Consider the following 23,875-nt stretch of genomic DNA (forward strand, 5'->3'; position numbering starts at 1 on the left):
CACGATCGGAGGCCCGTGTCCGGGCTTTGTCGACGATCGGAAGAGCTCCCGATGAACGTGGGCGCCGCTCTAGGTAGAACTGGCAGTTGTTTGTCTCGTAAGGAGTGGGGCGAGTAGGAAGCTGCTTGTTTTGTATGGGGCCGCTCACGTCCATGGCGCTGAGTATAAGCCCGAATATACCCCGGACACGCCCATGGGAACGGGCAAGAGGAACCAGGCGATAAGCTCCTTCTCGCAGTATTAAGTTGAACTGTTCCATGCGCCTTAAAAGATGCGCGGAAATCTAGGCTTATTCATACGAAGTTCCTATTTATTTAACTATTGGTGTTTAGCCGTGGTATAACACAAACGTCAAAGGAACGATATAGGTCTAGGCACCTGCCTAAAATATGATGCCGACGTATCTTAAGACAATTTTTGAAATGTTTTACTGAGGTCTACGAATTATGTGCATAATTATTGGCCACGTAGCAGCAATCAACAGAACTAGAAAAAAAAGTGCCCACTTTACCTGCGCTCATTGCAAGAAGCGTCAAGATGTTGCTTATTTTGCTTTTTTTTAAGCTCTGTCAGTTTATTGCTATCTTTCTGGACGGCCAGTTCAAAAGCACACACAGGCAATGTCAAGAACGTTCGCGCTTTTTATAACTCTAATTTGTACTGCTCGTATACCGAACACAAGTGGCAACGGACTGCTAAACATGACTTGTCATATACTGTATAGGCCAGGCAGGAGGACTGTTTAGTAGAGTTCAGCACAGACGCGAAAGTGATACGACGTTGTGGCGAATATGTCCACAGCTAATGAGGCTACTGTTGGCACTGCTTCCGGCAAGCGTTTCACGCAGTGTCACAGTAAATTCACGAAACCGCTGCCATTTCACGTTACGCTGCCTCTGATGGAGAAGAGCCGGCGCGCTGTCCTCGCGAGCGGATGGACGCGCTGTGCGCGCCTTTGCCTCTTTTCTTCGCTCGATGCGCTGCGTTGGCCGCGTGCGCGTCAAAGGGGGCGCTCGTAAATTTGGCTCCAGGAAGTATTATGCCGCCTGGGCAGACGGCGCCTTCTCATTCAAGACACACACGCCCACCCTGTCCGGCTTGACAATGGCCTCTTCACGATTTCCGGAGAACGCCAAATAAAAAGGAAACTGATTCTAGAAATTGTTGAAAGCGCACGTCACAGTAATGTACGAGCGTAAAAATGGCAAAAAAGAAAACGGAAAAGAACTGGGATGAGAAAGGGGCAACCCGGTAGAAAGTAGAAACTATCGCTTTTTCAAAGTATGCACATTGCTTCAAAGTGCATAAGAATTACAAGTGTGAAAGCAATTGCGAGGGCTCATAATGTTCTAAATAAAGGAAAAGGCGGGGTATGTGTAGAATATTTAATCTGCTTCTTTGCACGCCACCTAGGGCGTTTTATTTCGTTTCTCATATTTTTGGGGTACTTTGCAGAAAACTCACAAAATAAGCACAGTAGAAGCCCTTTTATATATATTGTTCATTTGATTCTTCAAGGACCTCGTGTTCAGACATTACATGAGGGAGTGGGCATTACATGACAAACAAATCTAATACAAATCATGACGAACTGTTATCGATGAGCCGCTCGAATGCTAGTGGGTCGACGGCGGTGGCAACTTCGGTGGGCAGGCCCCATCATTCCCGTGCTGTCCACAGGAAAAATGACCCCTGAAAAGTCGTAGTATAGGCTTGTGGGGGATGCACTGCATTGCGGGGGCAGGAGCGGGCGATGCGGTGGGATTTTTTTTTTTATGCACTGGTTATCAGAATGCAAAAAATGGAAAAATTTATGAAAAAGGCTAAGTCACGCTACCTTGCGGCGTGAGTCTAGAGAGAGTAAGTTGATTTAAGCTTTTTGCGCCGAGATGCCTCAGTCGTAGGAATATTTCGACAAAATGAATCGTGTTGCTCTGTTCTGAACCGACTTAAAAATACCAAAAATATCATTAGCATACTCTAGCTTGGCTCGCACAAACGTTTGGAAAGCAAGTTGTTTAATAGGGGGAGACGCGAGTTAAAGGTTTCGGCGTATAGTATAACGTAGAGCACGATTAGCAGAATTTATTATGTGGTTCATATGACACGTCCAAGGTAGATCACGCAAAATATGTACACCAAGATATTCAAATGATTCAGTTGTTGCAATCTGGATGTCATTGATGCTATATTCAGGCACAACGTAATTACGACGACGGTGGATGGGCCTAAAGACAGTTTTAAAGACATTCAGTGACATGAGCCAAGTGCTACACCAGTCCTGTATGCGAGTAGGCCATTTTATAATGCGAAATGGTCGGTGGGGTGCTTTATTGCTCGGTACACCGCACAGTCATCGGCGAAGAGGTGAATACGTGAAGAAATGTTATAAGGCAGGTAATTAATGTATATCAAGAAAAGGGGGGCTCAAACACGGTACACGAGTGTTAAGGACGAAGAATGTGAGTTGGCATATACGAACTGCGGACGGTTAGTTAAAAATCCTCGAATCCAGCTTAGAACACAGGGATGCATGTTAAGGCGGGATAACTTTAGTAATAGACGACCACGGGGAACCTTATTAAGTGCTTTTTTGAAATTTAAATATATTGCGTCAGTCGGATTGTTGCTATCTAGTTTTAAATGTAAGACATGCAGAAAAAGCGCGAGTGTCACAAGAATGATTTTTGGAAAAACCGTGCTGACTACGATGAAAGAAATTCACGGATGTTAGGAAGCCAGCAGTATGAACGTATAGGATATATTCCATCATTTTACAAGGCACGCTTATTATCGAAATCGGGCAATAGTTACTCGGTGACGAACGGCTTCCTTTCTTGAAGACTGGGATGGCCTTGCCCACATGCCACTCATGTGGAATCGAACCGGTGTTGAGCGACTACTGGAAAATGAGTGATGAAAACAGCCTGCAAACGTGTTTAGTATTTGTAAGAACTTTGGCGTTGATACCGTCCACACAGGTGGATGACGAGACAATGCCGATGTGATCAAATCTTATATTTTGCATGAGTGGATGCGCAAGGTATGGTGGACTAGGAAAACTGTCAAGCGGTTCATTCGTAAAAACTGAACTAAATGCTGTGTTTAGAGAATTGGCAATCTGTTTCAGGAACCGGAAGTTCAGAGCTCTTGCAAAGGGAAGTCTCATTCAGTTGATTAGAAGTAATGGTTTTTCAGAAACACTTTGGGTTAGTTTGTAGCATAGATGGTAAAGTGGTAGAAAAAAACTGACGTTTAGTTTGAGCACAATGACCTGTCGTATGTTTTCGCGACAGGGTATACTCGTATCATGTGAAAGAAGAGCTGGATTGTTTGACTGATCGAAAAAGGTGTTTGCTAACACTTAGTCGTTCGAGGGATACGTTAAACCATAAAGATGTTTCTATTTCTGGTATTGTAATGTTGGGAGTGTAAAGACGTATAAACCGATGCATCCTGCTTTGAAAAGCAACCAATTCGACTCGACAGATTTTAGTAGAATGTTAGTGTTGAAGGTAACGAAGTAGTCTGATAATTCTCGGTTCATGCTGACATAGTCGCCTTTATCATATTGCGTAAGTGTTTTATTATTTTTTTTTGCTTTAATACTTTGCAATAGGATGAAGCGTGTGCTGCTAAATGATCGCTCAAACCGCGGAAAAGGGTGATAGGAGTAAACTTATTGGGATGACTTGTTAATACGAGATCTAAAATGTTGTACGAGTGATCAGTATAACTCGTGTGGGATCAGTGACAAACTGCGTTAAGCCAAATGTTATGCACGTGTTCATTAAATCGCTGGCTTGGGTGCTTTCAGATAGCTAAGAGGCAGGATTAGACCAATCTATGGTGGGAAAATTAATATCACCAAAGAGAAGCGCGGAACTGTTTGGATACGTTTGTGTTAACGTGTTTAAGGCATCATAAAGTAAAGGTGTGAAAGAACTCTCAGCATTATGGAGCCCCGACAGCAAATACCAGTGAGGATGTGCGGGTAAATAGCGATGCAGCGAGGCCAAATCGTTTTTCAGTTGCGACTAAATGCTGACACGTGAACAATTCAAATCCCGGTTACTGGCGATTAGCACACACCCCACCGCGCGAATTGTCAGGTATATTATCTTTGCGGCAAATGTGGAAATCTGAGAGTAAAAGGAGAATCTGGGTATTGTCAACTGATGTGCTAAGCTACGGTTCAGTTAGTAGTAAGCCATTGCATGAAGATGAAGCTACTAGGTTGCATAACAGATCATGCTTTGGAACAACATTTCGAATGTTAGCGAGCAGAAACGATAAAGGGTGGTGATTATGCGAACGCGGTTTATAATTTGGTCTTAGTGATCGCTATGGGCATTCCTCAACGTCCCTCGTTATACGTGTGGTCGCAATAGTAGGTTTTGTCTCCTGCGGCAAGTTTTTCATGTCGCAGCTTGTGCTACAATTGGACAGGTCCAGTCGAACTACTCTCCACACAAGATGACAAAGGAATAAAAACCATAAAAAACTAACCTAAAGAATGCTGTGGCTCAACTCAGCTGAGCCAGCTGGATATACAGAGCGAAAGCTGGGTTAAGCATGGTTAAACACCGTTTAGCTTTGGTTCATCTTTATTTTTTCAAGACTTCAGTGAGAGCAAATCACGTGATGCATCCCGTGCCACAATTGCGAGAGCGAGCGTCCAGAGCTGGCGGTCGGCGCAGCGGCAGACGTGACTGCCAAGCGCACAGCTGCGGCGTCGAGGAAGAAGATCGAGGCACCTGCCACGCCCGATTTTGCCCATTCGGCGCGCCTCCCGTCAGAGGTCAAATCGAAGAGCCAGCTGACCTTCAGGCTCAGCATGGGAGGAGTAGAACTTTTCGCTCTAAAATAGGAATGCTGCAGGTTTGCAGACATCAAATCAGTGTAAGTGTGATTTACAGGCAGGAGCTCCGCGGGGTAAGGGCACTGCTGAAACTGGTGAAACAGGTGCATGCTGAGGCTTTAAATTGAGACCATTTGCTCCACTCCGCGTCTGACAGTCAAACCCTGTAGCGTCTTCCGTTGCTTCAGTAAGCCGGACCCGATAACTGCCAGCGTCTAGACGTCCACCTCTAGCTAAACTAGTAAAAAGGCAACTAGAAACTCAATTTTGCATTTCTACAAAGGCTTCCGCTGCTAACAACGTTCTATGAGCTCATCCTGCACACCCTGAAAGAGTAACAAAAAACAGCCAAGACAAGGGGAAAAAGTAAACAATTTTGAGTTCATGAGTTCAAGTCCAAACAAAAGTTTCTGTCGCGTTGGGAAACGCGGGATCAGGGCGAACAGTACTCGCGCGCCTCGTTAAAATGACTACGTGCTCCACTCAGACTCAAAGAGCCAACGCGTGCCCACGCGGGCGGAACACACAGTGATGAGTGGCCACAGTGAGCTACAATAATAGTATTCCAGTCCTCTGCGCGCGCGGGTTTCGCGGCCCCTTTCGCAAACTTAACATCATTCGCTTTTTTTCGCTTGGCTTAAAAAGAGCAGGCCTTGAACTGATGCGCGCCACTGGCCGTCACGACGACGCTACGCGAGGGCTGCTCGTCACTGCCGGCGCAGGGTACACTTTAGGGCCGGGTTGGCGTCCAACGACGACGCATTCGCCGCGCCTCGCGGAGGAGGCGGCCGCGTCGCGAAACACGGAAAAGGCATTAAGGGTTGGAAGGGCCTCTGTTCAGGAGAAAAACTCGGCCAGCCGCCGCCGTAGTTACAGCCTGCTCCTGCGCTGCTGCGAGAACAGTGCCAGTTTAGAGGTCCAGTTTCTATTCCCAAACGGGCGCGCGCAGCTTTGCATCATCGGTGGCCCCAGAGGCCGCTCGTGCCGAGCTGCCCTTAGAGCGCGCCCCTCCTGTGCGCCGGAGAGAGTGCTAAGGTGCGAGATATCTTCTCCCCAGCTCGCGGAAAGCCTTTCTCTTTCTTTCTCCGCTCAGCTTTCGTTCGATAAAGTCATCGCGGCCCGGCGCACCCGAATAAAACGCAAAGCATCCCTGAAGACTGCTTGGGGCGTCGGTGAAAAGCTTTTTTCTGCTTGCTTTCTTGCTGCCCGCCGTCGAAGATAGCTATGCTCTATGGGTACGCAATGACGGGGCAGCAGCGATAAGGACGTAACGAAACCACTGGTGCTTTTTACCTCCGCAAGAAAGGGACGACATTCGATACACGGTGCCCGCGCAAAGGAAGACTGGGTCGCCCCTTCGAACACTTGGGCCTACAGATGCGTCGTCTGTTTTCTCGATTTCGTGAATTAAGTGTTCAACGCGTTCATCACGGGTCTGTTGTCGATGTCCGCCCTCATCCCGCGTTGTGGTTCCAGGCACAATCGAAGCTATGGTGCTCCCTTAGCAGACGCCTTTAGCGCGCCGTCGACTGTTTTAAGCGAGCGACGTGATTCTATATACTTTGCGATTTGTCAAATGTCGCAACTCTCGGATAGTTTTCTCAAATGCCGCAAGCGCTGGGTATTTCTGCAAGTCATCCTGCACGAAGCGCTGCATTTAGTGCTGTTAGAATTGAACGCTACGTAGGAGTTTACTGAATTCTAGCATTACATATATATTCATGATGTCATGACTGGCAAACTTTTTTATTTTGCTTTATCTTCCTTGGAGTTGATTCGTCAGCCCAGACGATGAATAGAAGCATTTGGCATCTGGGCTTCAATGTGAATCGTAGTGGGAGAGCCTCTTCCATTGTGCTGGAAGCCTGCCCAGATCTTCCTCGTCCCCCCCCCCCCCCCCCCCCCCCCCCCCCCCCCCCCCCCCCCCCCCCCCCTTTTTGGGCCAAAATTGAAAACTCTCCGGACGCAAGGTCAGGGCCAGTCTTATTGTTCGCCCTGCTGCGTTCTTCCGCGAGGCACTTCCTTCTTTCTCGTCTTTCCTTTTTCGAAGGAGCTTTGAAAGAGGCACACATTCAAAGTAAAGTAACCACTGCTCCTTGGGTCCAAGAAAGGCCCGTAGAATGTGTCACGAATAAAAATAAATAAATGGGTGACAGCGCGGAAAAGGCATGGGGGAAAGGTGGGGGATGCGAAAGAAAGAAATCAGCAAGATTTCCCGAGTTCTCCGGCCGGACGATATATTGAGACGACCGGGGTGTCGAATACGTGATCCCCAGAAGGAGCCGCTCCTCAGCATCGGGCAGTGCTATCAGAAAAGGACACACCATCACATTTACTGTCTCTGCTTCCTTTCGCACCTGTAGTGCCAACTACAGGCTTTGACAGATTTCGCAGCACGAAACTAGAATAATCAAAAACATCCGAACACACCCGACACTTATCATAACGTCGGCGATGCATTTCACTCAGGAAACGCTAAAAATGTGCGCACGCAGTGGAAAGCATCAAAAACGATGGCGAAATAAAACAGTACAGACGACATTAAGTCCCTCCGAGCTGATATTCGTACAGTGACGGGAATGGTTAATCTATAAAAATAGCTGTATTACTCATTAAATACTCTCATCTATACAGTTCTCTTTTAGTTTGAGGGACAACCACGAAAACTAACCTGATGTCACTTTTCAGACTGCAGAAAAGAGCAGGAAGTCAGTTTGTAACCTTGATTTCTTTGCACACACTAGGCCGTACTTTGACTAGCTTGGCATACGCCCTATAGAACGCCTGTTCTTGCATAGACTGCTACTCGAGGCATTTCGTCTCGGACAGACTGATCACGTACAGTTTAATCAGACCTTTGCCTCAAAAGAAACTCCATACAACCTTAGGCATCGCACAGTTACAATGCCACTGATTCGCACAAACTACAGAAAACAGACCTTCCACTCCCAAATATCGACGTTACTGAACAATAATCCCAGTATCGTGGAAAAATTGCAGACCTCTAGATTTTCCGTGAGGTTTAAGAAATTTGTTGAAACACAATTTCTTTGCTGTTTTAATGAATAAGTTCAATATGTACCTCAATCTCTTTTTTTATTTAAAAATGTTGTGCTGACGCTTTGGAATGTTTTGTTGTTCTGGTGTTTTATTTATTATATGTTGTTATATTCTGAAAGAATGCCTTACTTGCTGCATTGTGGTTCGCCGCAGAGTGCAAACATGCTTTGGGTGCTGCGGCCTGTGTCAGGCAAACTTACCGCATTCTGCTGCAGCACCTGATGCAGTTGCAGTATCGAAGGATAAATAAATAAATAAATAAAAAAAATAAATAAATAAATAAATAAATAAATAAATAAATAAATAAGCCGCCGCGGTGGCTCAGTGGCTATGGTGCTCGGCTGCTGGCCCGAAAGACGCGGGTTCGATCCCGGCTGCGGCAGTTGAATTTCTTTGGAGGAGAAATTCGAGGCCCGTGTACTGTGCGATGTCAGTGCACGTTAAAGAACCCCAGGTGGTCGAAATTTTCGGAGCCCTCCACTACGGCGTCTCTCATAGCCTCAGTTGCTTTGGGACGTTAAACCCCATAGACCTAAATAAATAAATAAATAAATAAATAAATAAATAAATAAATAAAAGCAAGAAAGAACGTAAGAAAGAAAGAGCTCTACGACGCTCTGTTAGTGTAGGGAATGCAGAAATAATGCTGGTTAGTGCCTGAAGCGCTAGCGTTGCTTTTTTTTCGGCTATCTCCGCTGATTTGTTTTCAAAGCTCCTTAAAGGGACCCTGAAATGATTTTGATCGCCATATTCTAAAGCGACAGATCTGCAGAGGTGGTCTTAGTCAGAATTAGAGCCAAATTTAAAGCTCTCCGCGGACCCTATAATTTACGAATAAATTTTAAAAATTGCTGCGTGCGGACGATTAGGGCGACACCTCACCGCGCGTTCTTAGCTGCCCCCACCCCGATGACGTAGAGTAGCGAGGCTACTCAAAGGGAGTGCCCAGTTGACGTGGGCGGTATCGGGCGCGGTGGGGTGCTGTGCCAAGCCGTTTACTTTATTTATTTTTCTGGCACGTCGGCGTGTATGACTTTAGGGAGGAGAGGAGGAGCGTCAGTTTTAATCGCCGGTATTCTCGGTGCTAATGAAGCTAGATTTAAAAAAAAATTTCGGTGCGGTGACTAGTGAAGGAATAGCGATTACTCGAGTTCTTTTCTTAATTCAGTAAATATCATCTCATGGTCCCTTTAATTTCTGTAGTTAATTCGCTTATTTGATTACGCGTCCTGTGGTGTAATACGCCTCACATAAAATAAATCGGCAACGCAGCAGAGGATTGCAAGTACTTCTCTGCTCAGCTGTGAAAAATGACTACACGGCAATGCCGAACGAGTTAAGTCACGGCAGTCGGGGCCAGGAACGACTCGAACGAGCACAGCTTTTGTTTTGACACGCACGTGCGCTTCTCCAGACATTTGTGGCGCGGGGCATTCGTTAACGAGCGCAAAAGCGCCGCACGTATGCATCAGTCGAAACAACAGGGTTGACGCGGAAGGAAATGCGGAGAAGTGGCCATCCTGTTCGAGATAACCACCAGGACAGCGACGATGAGCAGCCACCTGGTAGGCCCGAATGTTGTCGGCGGGAATGTCATCGAACGTGTGGCTACGTCGCAGTGTGCCATGCTGGGGCGGGGTTTGTCGCCAGGCTTCCGTGTGCTCGCTTCGAAAGCGGAAGACGAGGACCGCACGACGAGGGAAAGCATCCGCACGGCTCCGTGATTTGAGCGCTTGCCGAAACGTCGATTTCGCACGGCCACTGCATATCTTCGCGCGCAGAGCTCTGTCATTTGTGGGAGGCAAAATGTGTGCCAGCCTCGAGGCACTCACGGCCACGCCACCTGGCGCTCGTTTTATTGGCACGTGTCACGCTCTGCGCTGAAGCATAGCCACAAGGTCATGCCAAGTGTTCTTGTTTTCTAGAAGGAGGGGGGGGGGCTGCTACCCGAGGAAAAAAAATGGGACATACGATATTCGCCTAGTGCTGTACAGCTACTTCAGTTTTAATTTCAATTATTTCGCATCTTATAGCCCGCGCAAGCGGCAGGAGTCCGGACATAAACACACACAAATTTGTTTTGACATAGTCGATAGCCTGTGGCATTAGCTCATAACAATCTGAATACAGAAGCGCAGAGTAGAGCTATGCACTTAGTAAACACTAGGGGAGAGTGGGGCAAAATACGACATTTTGCTACTTAGCGCCGCCTAACTTTTAGATGAGAATTCATATTAACTTTAAATTTATCTGGAAAGACTCGCCACATGTCCACTGGTTTACCAGATGGTTATTAAGCGTATAAAAAAACTTCGGAGTGAGCCTTGGTGAACTAGAAAGCGGTTGAAAATGTGAGAAATTTGCAGGCCATATTCTTCAGAACTCTGCGGCTCATTACACCTGGCGTCCTAGACTAACGCAAAAGTTTAGTTATTGGAATTGGTTATTGGTCTTATATTATGCAAAATTCAAGAATTCTTGGATCTCGGTTAATTACGAGAGAATTATTTCAGCAGCTGGCTACATGTCGGGCAAAGCGGGATGTTGTGATGTTCTGGAGGAGCTAAAGTAAATGTAGTGGCTTTATTGCTTGCTGTAAAGCTCTAAATTCTCTAGGATAGTCCGAGCGTACAAAAGGAAAACGCTTTAAAGGCAGCTGTTTTTGTCACTTCAAGTTGTTCGGTGAATTCCACGCAGTTCCAGACAAAATACCATCTACGTTTGGTAAGAATTTGACATCAGAACGCTTGAGACGCGAGAGTGGAGGTCGAGGTTTAGAAAGCCTAGGTAAATTAAAAATAATAAACCCATTTTTCTAGAAACCGAGATTCAAATAAAAAAATCAGGGGGCACTTTGTTGACCTAAAGTGCGGTGAGGCGAAAGCCTTAAGCGCGGTGTTGCTGCTTGTGATTAAAAAATACGACGAACTTTGGTTCATTACATGCCATACAGCCAGATTTTCAGTCTTGTTTAAAAAGAAAAAGAACGAGGTTCCACACGGAACCGCGTACGCAAACTGTGGCTAAGAGTTTTTATCTGCCATTCCACGAGGACGTAAAAACTAATGGAACGCGGCTGCGGTTCACTGGTTTACTTCAAAAGATCTCTAAGGCGAAACCGTGATCCGAATTTTCGCATTCGTAATTCGTCCACTGGCGTAGGTCTGTATCTCGTATGCTGTAAATGTGCACCGGAACGACGGTCGAGAAGAAGAGCTCGCTTGAGCAGCAGAGCGCTGTGCAAAATTTAGGCATTTTGTCGAAGCGCATACCGGGCATACTCATCATTCAGCGTACTTATATACTGGCCGAAGTAGAAGGGAGCGATAATGGAGTGCCCGGCACAGTTTCTTTTTTTTTTCTTGTTCAGTCAAGATAACCACAAGGCTATAGTGGCTGCGGGCGAAAAACCTATAGTATTGCGAAGTAGAAAAAGAACGCGTTGGATTTTCTAGAAGAGCTGCCCACATACCGAAGGAGAGCGCTCAGCCTCGGGTATAGCTCGAGGGATTTCCCGAGCACCTCAATGGGAAATATGTCGATGGCAGGAGGAAGCCGAACCAATCTAATTGCTGCCCCCAGGCGCGGCTCCAATTAAAAGCTACGTCGAGTAAAAGCCCCGCTTGTTTCTTTGCGCGTCTTCCACTGGATAATGCACAGAAAACGCCACCATTAAAGGCGCCGCCGCGCGCAGTCTCGCCGCATGTCTCGTTCTCGCAGGGGACGCCGGCAAAGGGACTGGCACTGGCTAATGCGATTATGCCTCCATTACGATCGTAGCGAATTCGCTGGGCGCATGGACGTGAAGCGAAAAAGTCAGGAGGTCGTAAATAGCACTAACCTGGCTGCGTACGCGTTCTTTTTTCATCGGCGCGACCACGAGGTTCCAAAAGAGACAAGTGTCGTTTTGCGCCTTTCCTTACTGATATAGTAAACGTTTGCGAAGTTACTGCTATTGTTCTTTGCCGGAACTTTTTGCCTGCAAGGGCATTCTAAGGCTCTGACAGCCAGCTGTGAAATTACTGAGCAGATGAGCGGAGTAATCGTAATGTGGACTGAGCCACGCAAGCAGCACCGATGGTGCTGAAGAAATACTTGTGATTTCGTGGGCCTGCATATTTTGAAAAGAAAAAGGTTGTTATTTACGTCACGTGCAACGGGAACTGTATTTCTTACAGCAGAAATCTCACCGCAGCAATCCTGTATACAGAGAACTTGAAGTTCTATTTACCTTTCGTGCATTTCGCAAGGTCCTAAAATCGGTTGAATATGCAAGTTCTTCTATTGCTTCATTTCTGAAGTTCGCACTTCATTTTGTGCACCATAAAAAGGTTATGCGTATGTCAGCAATTTAGTCTGACATATTGGCAGACTGGCTACCGACATATGAATTCCAGTCATCAGCGCTCCCTCCTCCTTGATTATCCTCTGTCTTGGCTAAAGTTTAGTTTTCAGTATGCCGAGCCGCTCCCTGTTTCCCACTACGAGCAGGCATACGATGCTCTACCTGGGGCCGTATACTTTTAAATTTTCCAGTTCCACTTTTGTACTGGTCCATTCTCTTCCCCTCTGTCATCGGTAGCTACCATATGAGATCTCACGCTTGCTAGCTATCGAGCAGTGTTATGCGCCGGCTTTGTTATAAAAGGCAATGCGTTTCGAAAAAGAAAAGAAAGAACTCCATAAGCCGTAAGCGTCCCAAAAAGAAATAAAAAAAAGAGATGTCAAACAGTCGTGCGAACCACTCCTGCGAAGTGGTTGCAGGATATAATCACACCGGTGTGAGGAGTGCTGTCTTCCCTCATCACAAAATCGTCATCTCCGACATAGGCTACGTGTGGCTTTATTCGAATCTGTAGCGCTTCCAGAAAAGTTTCTACTTGTATCAAAACATGAGAGAATATTTTTACTGTCGCATCAATTTCCTTGTAACGAAGATCTACTGTGTAACATAAACGAATTGCTGCCTGTAGTGATAGGAGGGGCCAAACTAACTTACGGTCATTTCGCGTGTAAGCGAATGTAATGTCCAAATAATACGCTCACGCAGGTTTTGGGGGTAAATATTATGTCCGAGAGAAATAGCAAGCCTGAGGAACTAATGTTTGTTGTAAAATAACGAGGTACGTCGTGTAGCCAGTAGCCGGTTCGGCTACTGCTATCGCCGCCACGGCGAACACACTACATAATTTGCACGAGTGATCAATTGTACAAGTACAAACGAGCGCACGCGCACATAGGGCACCAACAGGGGCCTCACAGACCTTCCTTCCTTCCTTTCTCGCAGAGCGCACACGAGCGACCATGGCGGCCCTGGGACGAGCCGGCCTGTTGCTGCTGGCCAGCGCGGTGGTGGTGGGCTGCGGTCAGGCCAGCGGCTCCGACGACGGCACCGCGCCCATCGGAGCGGGGGCCGAGCGCCAGCACCGTGGATTCCAGCAGCTGCGCCTCTCGACGGCGCGGGGCTTCGGCAAGCGTGGCACGCTGCCCGCCATCGCCGCACTGCTCGGACACCACGTGGCCCTGCACCGGCTGCCCGCTGCGCAGCAGCCCGTGTAAGACCCACCTTCAGCTTGGCCGCTGTCGTCTCAGGTGCAGTGGGACGAAATGAGCGGAAGCCCTGCAGACATCCAAGCTACGCGGCTCTTAGCTCTCGACCATGCGCAGGATGACGGGCATTGTCCTTCGACAGCGCTCATTTTTGTCAGGCCTTCTTTCACACGGATTGAATTTATGCAGCCACAACCGTTCACGGCTGTTCCGGTGCCTGCCGAAGCTTGCCACTCCGTGTTGCGTAAAGGCGGCGGAAAAGTGGCGAAAGAAACTACTCGGGGCACAGGAGTCTCATGCATCGGTCACAGCGGCATCCGACTGCAACCTAGCGCTGTACTCTCGATGCGCGCACGCGAGCCAAAATGTCTCAGCCGACCACTGAGCTGTGAAAAGCGATGAGGATCGATACAGCTAGCCCTCGGAGCGGACATGTTATTCCAGTTCTGCTCCAAGCCCACAACAAGGATGGACGTGTAACAAGTTCGAGTTCGTGCGACATATGCTTGAGGCGGAACTGAGAATGCGCAAGAAATCAAACTGTCATGTGCTTCTACTTGTGTTTGCTCGGTGTTTACATGCGCGTTTAAGAATTTGAGGAACACCTACGCATTACTGTAAAATGATACAACACCTTGTCGCGAAGTAAGAACGGACTTTCTGCTGAGTTCAAAGACGGCAGCACATAGACATTGCAAGCGAAGGAAGAAAATGCTAGGAGTACGCGGCAAACGACTGATTCAATATCCGCAAAAATTTAACATGTGAAACTCGCATAAGTAACGCGAATTCCTTAATACAAATAAAAAAAAAAGAGAGAAGACATGTCATGCAGAATGCTTCTCTGTCATTTTCCTGTAAAGCGCGTAGCAGTGAACGGGGGTTTGATTTAGTGAATATCATAAAGATGATAACAGGAAAAAAGGAGGCCCCTGTCGTGCATCTTACAGACCCCGATCACTGACATAAACAGAGGACATAGCTCAATTGCAGTTCGAATAGACCGATGGACACATCGGTTAGCGAGGGGAAATCATTCTAAGGTATAAGAAACTGAATCTTGAAAGGCAGGGTAAAATAGTCGTTTACTCTAAGCTAGCTTTCTTTCTTTCAAGGTCAATCAATGAATTCAACGGCATTTCTCTTTGGCCGCGTCGCACCGCATTTGGTTCGGTTCGAATGCACTCTTTCAGAGAACAGAATGCAGGAAAGAATGTTAACTCGAGCCCGGATATATCGAACTCGGGTATTTCGAATTATTGGCTATATCGAACACAGATTATTTCTTTGAAGGTACTGTGTAAAAGCATCGGAAAGTCGCGCAGCATATCTAACTCTAATTTCACCGGTCGTTCGATATATCGAACAGCGCACCGCGCCCCTACAAGTGGCGCTTCTCCTAAAGACACACTTCGATCATTTTTCGCCGCGGACACGTGTCGGCTGCGCCTTCTTGGGCACGTGCTGGCAGCTGTGGAAGTGCGTGTGTCACGGTGAAACGAAGGTGGGGGGAGGGGGCTGAGGAAGGCTTTCTGTCTCTTGCACTCCTTTTCAACGCCTCATCACGTCCATGCGGTGAAGCCATCCCAACTAAGGACTAGCAGCGGCCATCGCGTAGCGTGTTTCCCTGTCTTCGCTGACGAAGGCGTTGCGGAATCGAACTGCACCTTAACTTTAACCAACTATTATTCTATAGTGTACTGGTAACAGGATTAGGCATCTTTTGATTCGCCGTTCGAAACAACTGTCCGCTGCGGCTTAGATGCTCGTCACTAGCTGGTGCAATGTATTTTTGCTTCTAGTTTGCAGTTAAGCTTATTTATTGCCATTTTTTTTTAATATCGAAGTGTGGATACAGCCAACTATTTTGCGATCCCCTACGAGTTGATTTAGCTGGGTTCGACTGTATAAACAATCAGTTTCAGTAAGATGCAGACATTCTTTGACATTAACTCACCTTTTCGCTAGTTTAAGAACTAGGCAACGACGGTTGGCACAGCACACTTTTCGAACTGTTTTGTGCAAAAAGTACATACATGAAAATCGGACGAAGTGTCAACATTATATTAGACAGATTCGCACAGCGCTACGGAACGAGCGAACACGGAACACAGGACGGGTGCTGTGTCCTGTGTTTCGTGTTCGTTCTTGTCCTCGTTCCGTAGCGCTGTGTGAATCTGTTTATTAAGCATGAACCAACTAGAACACACCAGAATCTTCTTAGAATTATATTAGACTTGCGGCTTGCCAGTTTTCGGCGCAAAAACTAAAATCTATCAAGCCACTTTCCGGACGTCGCTCTCTGACCATATAAAAGGTGACGCTGCCTTTGATTTTCGTCGGGTTTTTGGTGCTGCTTCACCACGAACTATTACCAACTTCCTTAGTTTGCCATCCGGATTCGGAATGCACTTAAAGAAAAATGTTAGTGGCGCATGCAGACATAGAATGAACATTGAGTTCAGTTCACCTACTTCTGACTCCATATTGCTGCTCACCCACATCTTCTTGCCCACAGAATCAAGAAAGGCTTTCGTAACATGAAGATCTCGACGGCCAGGGGATTCGGAAAGCGCGCTGACCCCGACACTTCGTTTTTTCTGGACAACGACGACTTCGATCCAATGGATTACAAGTAAGAACGATTAATGTGGTCAGCGTGGCACTGTGAGGTCTTTAAAGCTTCGAATGTACAAGAAATATAAACCGGTGTTCTTTCCTGACCGTCTATTCGGGTAACAGAACGAGCACCAGTTTTTCACAAATTTTGGCCTTCTTAATATGTGGCTTACCCACAAGCCTAGGTTTACTGCAAAGGTGCACGCTTTACAGGCAGCTGCGATTATTCAAGGTAGCACGAGCAGTACCGAATTTGGTGGTGCTACGTAAGAGGCCGTTTATCTAGATTCTCGAGAGTGTCAGCGCTCAGTAGGGTGGATGTCCTCTGTAATTTTGCTAGGACACATGTGGTGCCAACCAGTCAATGTTACTGTGTAGAGCATGGTCTCAGTGCCGCAGGCACATCACTATCGGCCTTTTAATATGCGTATGGTTTCGTATTCAACAGGCGGGAGAAAATTCTCGCCACCTCTTAAATGATTTTCTGGCAATATGTCCTGGAGGCAACAAGTTAAGGAGTAGAAACGAATTCGGGGCTTGCTAGGCTTTATATAATTTGGGTAGTTCTTGGAAAACGGAAAGTTTAACGGCACATTTCAAGGAAACCGTTGTGCCGAGTTCTGAACTCATCTCGCCGTACGCACGGCTTGGAGCGCTTATTGCCAGATAGGAAGATACCTGCAATAATCATCAGTGCATTCCACTAGTTGGCAGTTATCTAATGAGGGCCGTCGAAAACCTGATATGCATAAGGAGTTTGGAACCCTGACCAAGCTTACGTCGTAGTTAAGTATTGAGTCCTTGAAAACCGTGCTGTACTTAAATCGTTCGCCGTAAAGTTGCCCCTCTGACTCCTTCATAAAATTTATGAATATCGATCATTCCATTACAATTTCCTACAGCTGCCTCCCGAATGTTTTCGGAACGTGATCTTCAGCAGAAAGTTAAGCGTACCATGTGTCCTTCATTTTAGGCTTTTTAGAACTAGCAAAGGAGAACACGCTTTCACCGTAGCCATACCAGGCCTACTGTAAAACGTGGAGGCGTTCACCTTAGAAACTATTTTCTGTGTTTATTTCGCCTGCCTGGCCCGAGATGGTCCCGCGCCCCTTGTCCCAAAGGGTTTGGTTTGGTTTGTCGGGGTTTAACGTCCCAAAGCAACTCAGGCTATGAGAGACGCCGTAGTGAAGGGCTCCGGAAATTTCGACCACCTGGGGTTCTTTAGCGTGCACTGACATCGCACAGCACACGGGCCTCTAGAATTTCGCCTTCATCGAAATTCAGCCGCCGCAGCCGGGATCGAACCCGCGTCTTTCGGGTCAGCAGCCGAGCGCCGTAACCACTGAGCCACCGCGGCGGGGCTGTCCCAAAGTGATCCAAATATAAGCCCCAGCTTTCTCTCTCTCTCTCTCCTTTCTTCTCGGGCGTGCAACAGTGACTGTGCCGGTGCACACAAGCAACGCCAGTGCCCCCAAGCTCGTGATTCGAAGTCAGGTGCAAGTACCGCGAAATCTTCGCACGTGTCTCCTTTTCTCTGTGGCTCAAAAAAAAAAAGTGAAATGTTTTAATGAAAACAATGTGTTCAGAATGGCATTATTCGTGCTTAACGTCACGGAAGAAATAGGAAATTTACTTATAAGCTATTTACGTAGGAGCCTATGTCGCTTTGACGAAAAAGCTGTTTATCCGCACCTGTACGAGCCAAAGGCCAGTGCCGCAAAAACGTTTTCCTGGTTTCAGTTTCATAATAGGCACCGTTTTAATCTAATGGTGCGCTATGAAATGAGAATGAAAATCAGTTTTCAGGAAAGAAAAAGATTTTCTCATTTCTAGGTGGGCATCTCAACCACGCCTTGAGGTAAGGAGGGAGTGAAGGGTAATAGACACCATGGTGGAGGGCTCCGGTTAAATTTTGACCACCTGGGTTTATTTAATGGTGCTACGAGTACCTTAATTTTGTATATTTAGCAAAAATATTGAAAGCGAAGTTGGAAAACCACAGCACAAATTATAAGGGCATCACGGGAGTCCTGGCCTTCAAACTCTAACAAGCAGGTCGGCTGGCTAATATTCAACGTTATCCCAGAAAGTAGCATTTCTCCACAATAAAGAATCAAAGAAAGAATAGGGGCAGAATGAGAGGTTGCTATGCGATTCTGTCCTCTCTTAACGTGGTCATCATTATTGTAGCTTCCCATCTAACCTAGTGCCTATTCTTGATTGGGGACACATGATAAGCAAAAATTGAACGCATTGAACATCACATCTTGAAGGCGGAAATGTCCGCCATCCCGCACTGTGGTTCGGCGGCCGGACGACACTTACTTATGAACGTCCTTGCCAGGCAGCACACGATTGCCACTGTGAAAAAAAGTTGCACTCCCAGGAAACTCGTTTTCTCAGTAGCCTGTAGACAAAAGCAATTGGGAGGATATCCCTGACATTTATAAATATTCCTTATAGTTATTTTTTGCCTTCTGTTTATTGCAGCCTCAGGGCGTTTCAGAGAGAAGCCTAGTACTCATTCGTGACTATTTTCCTGTCTTATTACCATCAAAAGGAAGCGCTCCTTAAAGTATCCCGACCTTCCTTGATGCCTTCCTTGCACCCAAAACGGCAGACGATGATTGCCTCTACTTGAGGTCGGTCGATTCCATCGCGAGCGACAAAGAAATGGTAAGTTCTGTCACGCAAACTTATGAATTTGGGAAGATCTGCTGCATACTGCCTCGAGCATTTGCTTTCACACTGGCCCGCGCTCCCCGAGATACCGGTGCGCTTGTCTGCGTGTCTTCAGATGGTGGTATGGGGCCACTTGCCGAAACATGACTTAGCGCGGGCGTGCTAACAAGGCATTCTTTGAATTTGCATGCGCGCTGTAGATAAGTGCACTTAATGGGAGGCAACAAGACATTTAGAAGGTTTCGCTGTTCTTATTTTGTCCAGGAGTAAAAGGGATATTCGGAGGATCAGCTTATCTACGGCCAGAGGATTCGGCAAGAGATTAAGCCCCGGCTCATCTGACGAGTCCTACCAACCTGCCTCGTAAGCGACGCTTCATTTTCCGCCTTTTATCGCTTAATATTGAAAGTGTTTTTAAATAACTACCTTGTCTTCTTTAAATAAATTAAAATTATTCTGCAAAAGTCACTTCTAAGCACCTCATTTATTTAAATGGCAGATATGCAAAACATTCAAACCACAGCAGACTGAAAAGTAATCCATATTTTCAAAAATAACGAGAATCTCAACTAATGTGTTCACACTAGCAAGTGCTGATAACGAAATTTGGAAACTTCAAATTTATACTGGCACAGTGCTCTGTAGCACCGAATCTCCGCCTTTAAAGGGGTACAGACACAAACTTTAGAGCGCAAGCAAACGATATATGATTTGCTTCATGGGCGTAACGAGATGCCTTCTAGCGAGTTTCAGTCGCAGATGTTGAGTGGAATAAAATCTAACATAATTTTGAATGTTGTCTGAGGAGCCGCTCGGCTTGCCACCCGCATCTTGTGACGCCAAGGTACACTTGCCTCAATTATTGTGACGTCACCGCGCCCACTGGTTGTTCACAGGAACAACCAGGCGACGTCATCATGAATGCGGTAGTCCAGGATGGCCGTTCGACCACGACGTCCTGGTGCTCTTCAGCACTGGAGCCGACAGAGACCGAAACTGCCGGTGCAGAATCGTTTGCAATTAATTGTTCACGCTGCGAAATGGTGTTTTGGGCTCATTTTCATGACTACTAGGCCCGTAGACCACTTTCAAGGCGAAAAAAAAAAACAGACACACAAAAGCTTAGTTTATGTACCCCTTTAACTTGCACCGAACGGCAAAATAAAAAAGTGCTACAAAGAAGAATTCACCCACGTGGCGCTCCTCATGCACAAAATTAGCGATGAAATTTTAAGTACGAGATCAAGCGACATGTGAGTGTATCTCTGTTTACCTATTGCCTGCGTACGAAGGTGTCAGAGTGAAACGTGTGAAACTGAATAGATCCCGGGAGGCTTCGTGTGTAAAAATGAGCTTCACGTGCTTTGGTGGTGTGTGTCTCGCAGGCAGCCAGCCGCCACTTGGCTAGCAGAGGAAGTGGCCAAGGGAGACTTGAATGGTGAGTGCCCGTGAGATTCTTCACCAAACGATGTTTGGTAAATTGTATGGTGTAAATATAAACAAAATGAAATAAAACTATTTACCGCGTCACATTAAAAAAAAAAAACAGCACTCCTGCCTTGAACAACGAGAAAAAAAAGATGACCATTGAGCTAAACTGCTTGTACTCAAGTTTATATAGCTCCGTGTATTCAGGGCCCTTTGTTTTCGGGTTTCAGTTCTTCCGGAATTCGGAGGGTAAAACTGGGCGATATTTTTCGAGCTCAAAAAGAGAGGTGCCCCATTCTTGCCCCAACACTAATTGCGGGAAAATGTGGATACGTCCCAGATAGGTGAGCGACCAATGCCTCGTGTAGAATCTCATTTAGCGAAGTTTTGACTAATCGCTTCAAAAATTACATTGACGCTGTGGATAAAGCCCGCTGAGCAGTACCAGCACCAAAAGACGCTTTGGGTTGCTAACAGTCCCCAACAACACGGAAACAAGCTTAGAGTTCAGTGGGGTAGGCGCTAGCGCCAGGCGAGGTTTTATTTTATCGGCTACGAACCCAGGGACTGCCGTAATGCGGCGGCTCATCCGAAAGGAGACCTTGAGAGAGGCTGTTTCTGGGAGCTGCACGAGATGCAAGCGCAGCACCCAGCTTTTCATCACACGTGGACTCAGAACCACGCCCGTCAGCTTTCTGCTCTGATACGTTGTTTCCTTATTCATCTCAACAATATTTGTTTGCCTCAGAAGCGCGGTTAATAACTAGGGAGTCTGAAATTTAAATAAAGCTCAAACTAAAAGGTCTTACATCCTTCTGCAAGCCCTCCGAAAAGTTAACGTTGCCATTAGCCCGTTATATGTCGGGTGTCATGAATCGCGACATGCCAATGGTTACTCTGTATTGATTTACGCACGGAGCTTTGACGCAGGTTTCGGTGTCAATATGTGCCCCGCAGGCAGTTCTTTGTAAACAAATTAATGGCACCACTGCGATATTGAGTGCAGCAAAACGCGGTGCGCATTCACGAGCGTTAACCAGTGCTCAAATGATAGTCATTTCGATGAAATTCTAGGCGGAGAAACGAGGCACCGTTTGATTTACAAAATGTACGTTGTTTACATTTGATTCGACTTTGCATCTTGTGTGTTCAGACGCTCTAAACACACGCTTCTGGTGAATAGCCCGTTGCTTTCTGGCTTGTCGCTGTCTTGCGCCATTGGGCACTAGCTCCAATTTCTCTATTCGAGAAAATACACTGAAGCACTCTGTTCGAGAATTCCTGCATTTCATCTGCCAGATGATGAGTACTAGCAGCCAGCTGTTAAGGTCGCCCCAGGACGCGTGTTGCACCAGAAGACAGGGTTACAACTATTGCCCTGTAGCGACAGCGAAGGTGACAGCTCAAAGTGCATGGGAGCTTCACTAGGGAACCACTTCTTGAATGTGTGTAGCTGCAGCATCCGTGAGGACGCAAACGACTGCGAAAAATGCGCTGACGGTCCGATCTTGCTCTTTGCTGTAGTGGAAACGCTTATAATGCCACTGTAACGAGCAATCAACTGCACTGCAGTCGCCAAATAAATTTCCGCTGCTTCAAGTGCAACCACCTCCTTCAAGAAAGGCATGATTGTTATTAAGATGGCCTAATGTTGAATGTCGTGAATGCTTATTTCTTGTATCACATTTACAAACTTAGTTTTTCAGTGTGGGTGCTCGAGCTCGCATATTGCAGCAAGTGTATTCTTATTACTTCGCCATTTTATCGTTAGACTTTTCTCACTTTACCAGTTTCTCACTCTGTTCTTTCTTTTTTTTTTCGTTTTCAGATGACGGCGCTGTCTATCAGGACACCTTCTAGACACTACTTACTTAAAAATATGATCGACGCGTTCCAGCTACGGGCATCGATTGTTTCTTTCTCGCCAGGCCTATAGGGCAAAGCTGTACATACGCAAAATAAATGATCGCACAAATGCACTGAATGCTGCGGGAAGACGGCCGTCAGAATAATCTGCACAGTTCTGAACACTATACGCTGTGGAGTTCACAACTCACTACAGTTCTGTACAATCCTTACTTTCAAATAAATATAGAGAACTTGTTATCTGAACCGTCTGTGTTGAAATTGAGCGCATTAAATGATGTCTACCGGATTCACCTTTTGAGGCTCCATATTCTTCCTAGTTTCTTTTCTTGGTTGCTTTCGATCTACACTGAGTGAAACGTTGTAAATGTTAAATTAGGGAATAAAAACACAGCGCTGGCTTATTACGAAATCACGGAAAGTTTCAAACTCATGAACAAAAAGCGCCATTTAAGTTGCCGTGCAACGTCGGGATCGTGCTGAATCACTTTGTGCGTCTTAACCCGTACGTATTAAAGTCTAATTTTGCCGCCTACAAGGCAGGTAAACCGAAAACCCCAGTAAAGCAGCCATGCGCTGCAGCTTAGCTGGAGTCCCGCAAAGGGACTCGATAGCATACAATGGCTACTGCCAATCCAGCTTCGCAAGTGGTGGTCGTTGGGTCTGTGCGGATGGCCCTTCCGCAAATAGAGAGCTGTATATGAAGTCTAGGATTCTGGCCAGCATGACTCCTCGCGGGTGCGTTGTCTTCGGCGGAAGGTCTTTAAATGCAGGAGCTTCTGGACGTTCTGCACTGAGGCTACGTGGAGGCGCTTGTGTGCAGCTGATGGGGCTTCTTTCCAAATTCTGATGCTTTACACTTTGACCCTTCACTGTGAGAGCTTAAAACCAAATTAGCAGCCAAACTAAGAAAGAACAGGACAGCCCCCTTACCGCGCCAAAAGTTAAATAATTTTGAAACTGCTCATAGATGCGGTGCCGCAAAGCGACGAACGAATACCTATCTGCTCATCTTCCGTAGGCGGCACTTGTATTTTCAACATTTCCGCTTGTATTTTCAGTGAAGCTGCACACACTAATGAGGAAATAAGCAACATCGTCTAAGAGTTCATTTACTCATTATTTCTTCCTTTGCTCGCGACTCCAAGAGCTAAACACGAATCACAGTAGTGCTGAAATTTTCGCCCCACTTCTCTCATGATGGGAAAAATTACGAGTTATTCCACTTAGTCTTTCTACTTGTCGTACTGACGAAAGCAATGGAGCCAGGAACCAGAATACCTTGCAGCGAAGACGTCTCAAAAGAGGCTGGAAATTGAGATTTACCATGAGATATCAACATTCGACATAATTCCAGCCGCTGCATCGAAGAGGAAATTTATCCTCCTTGGTCATTCATGAATTGGTCCTAAGTTATTTTATTTTCACAGTAATTTGCATTTCTACAATGTAGGGGCCAGTAGCAACGAAATGCTGCAAGTTCAGCCGTTTTTCCCAACGTTTTTGTAGCCTGGGCGTTGCAGGGTTAACGTACACTCACGATGCACAGCACACGGGCGTTCTCACACTTCGCCCCCTTCGCCGCGGCCGCGATTCGACACGGCGACCTCGTTCTCAGCAGCGGAAAGCCACGACAGCTGAGCCGCTGCGGTGGGTTCTCAGCACACCTGCGCTTCTGGACACCGACGACATCGAAACGCCGGGGCAGTAAATCGTACACGCAGAACCACTCGAATATTCGTTAGTCTGTGACCAATACGATCACCAAGGGAATGCAGCCGGAACACAGTTCCTAAATGCGATAGTAAG

At 46.6% G+C, this 23,875-nt stretch overlaps 1 protein-coding gene across 1 annotated transcript in view; it reads left to right on the forward strand.

Annotated features, from left to right (window-relative positions):
• LOC149349544 (uncharacterized) overlaps positions 1–22,304 on the forward strand; it is a 43,183-nt gene extending 20,879 nt beyond the window's left edge. The window contains exons 2-6 of the mRNA XM_089576789.1: positions 13,209–13,476; positions 15,990–16,106; positions 19,037–19,135; positions 20,158–20,210; positions 22,029–22,304. Of these exons, the coding sequence (XP_089432915.1) occupies positions 13,226–13,476; positions 15,990–16,106; positions 19,037–19,135; positions 20,158–20,210; positions 22,029–22,060 (552 nt within the window). The 5' untranslated portion in view covers positions 13,209–13,225 and the 3' untranslated portion in view covers positions 22,061–22,304. The remainder of the gene's footprint in view (positions 1–13,208; positions 13,477–15,989; positions 16,107–19,036; positions 19,136–20,157; positions 20,211–22,028) is intronic.
• Positions 22,305–23,875: the final 1,571 nt, after the last annotated feature.

The sequence above is a fragment of the Amblyomma mixtum genome, chromosome 3 (genome assembly GCF_055824585.1).
Source record: "Amblyomma mixtum isolate Tamu chromosome 3, ASM5582458v1, whole genome shotgun sequence".
In the NCBI taxonomy this organism is placed as follows: domain Eukaryota; kingdom Metazoa; phylum Arthropoda; class Arachnida; order Ixodida; family Ixodidae; genus Amblyomma; species Amblyomma mixtum.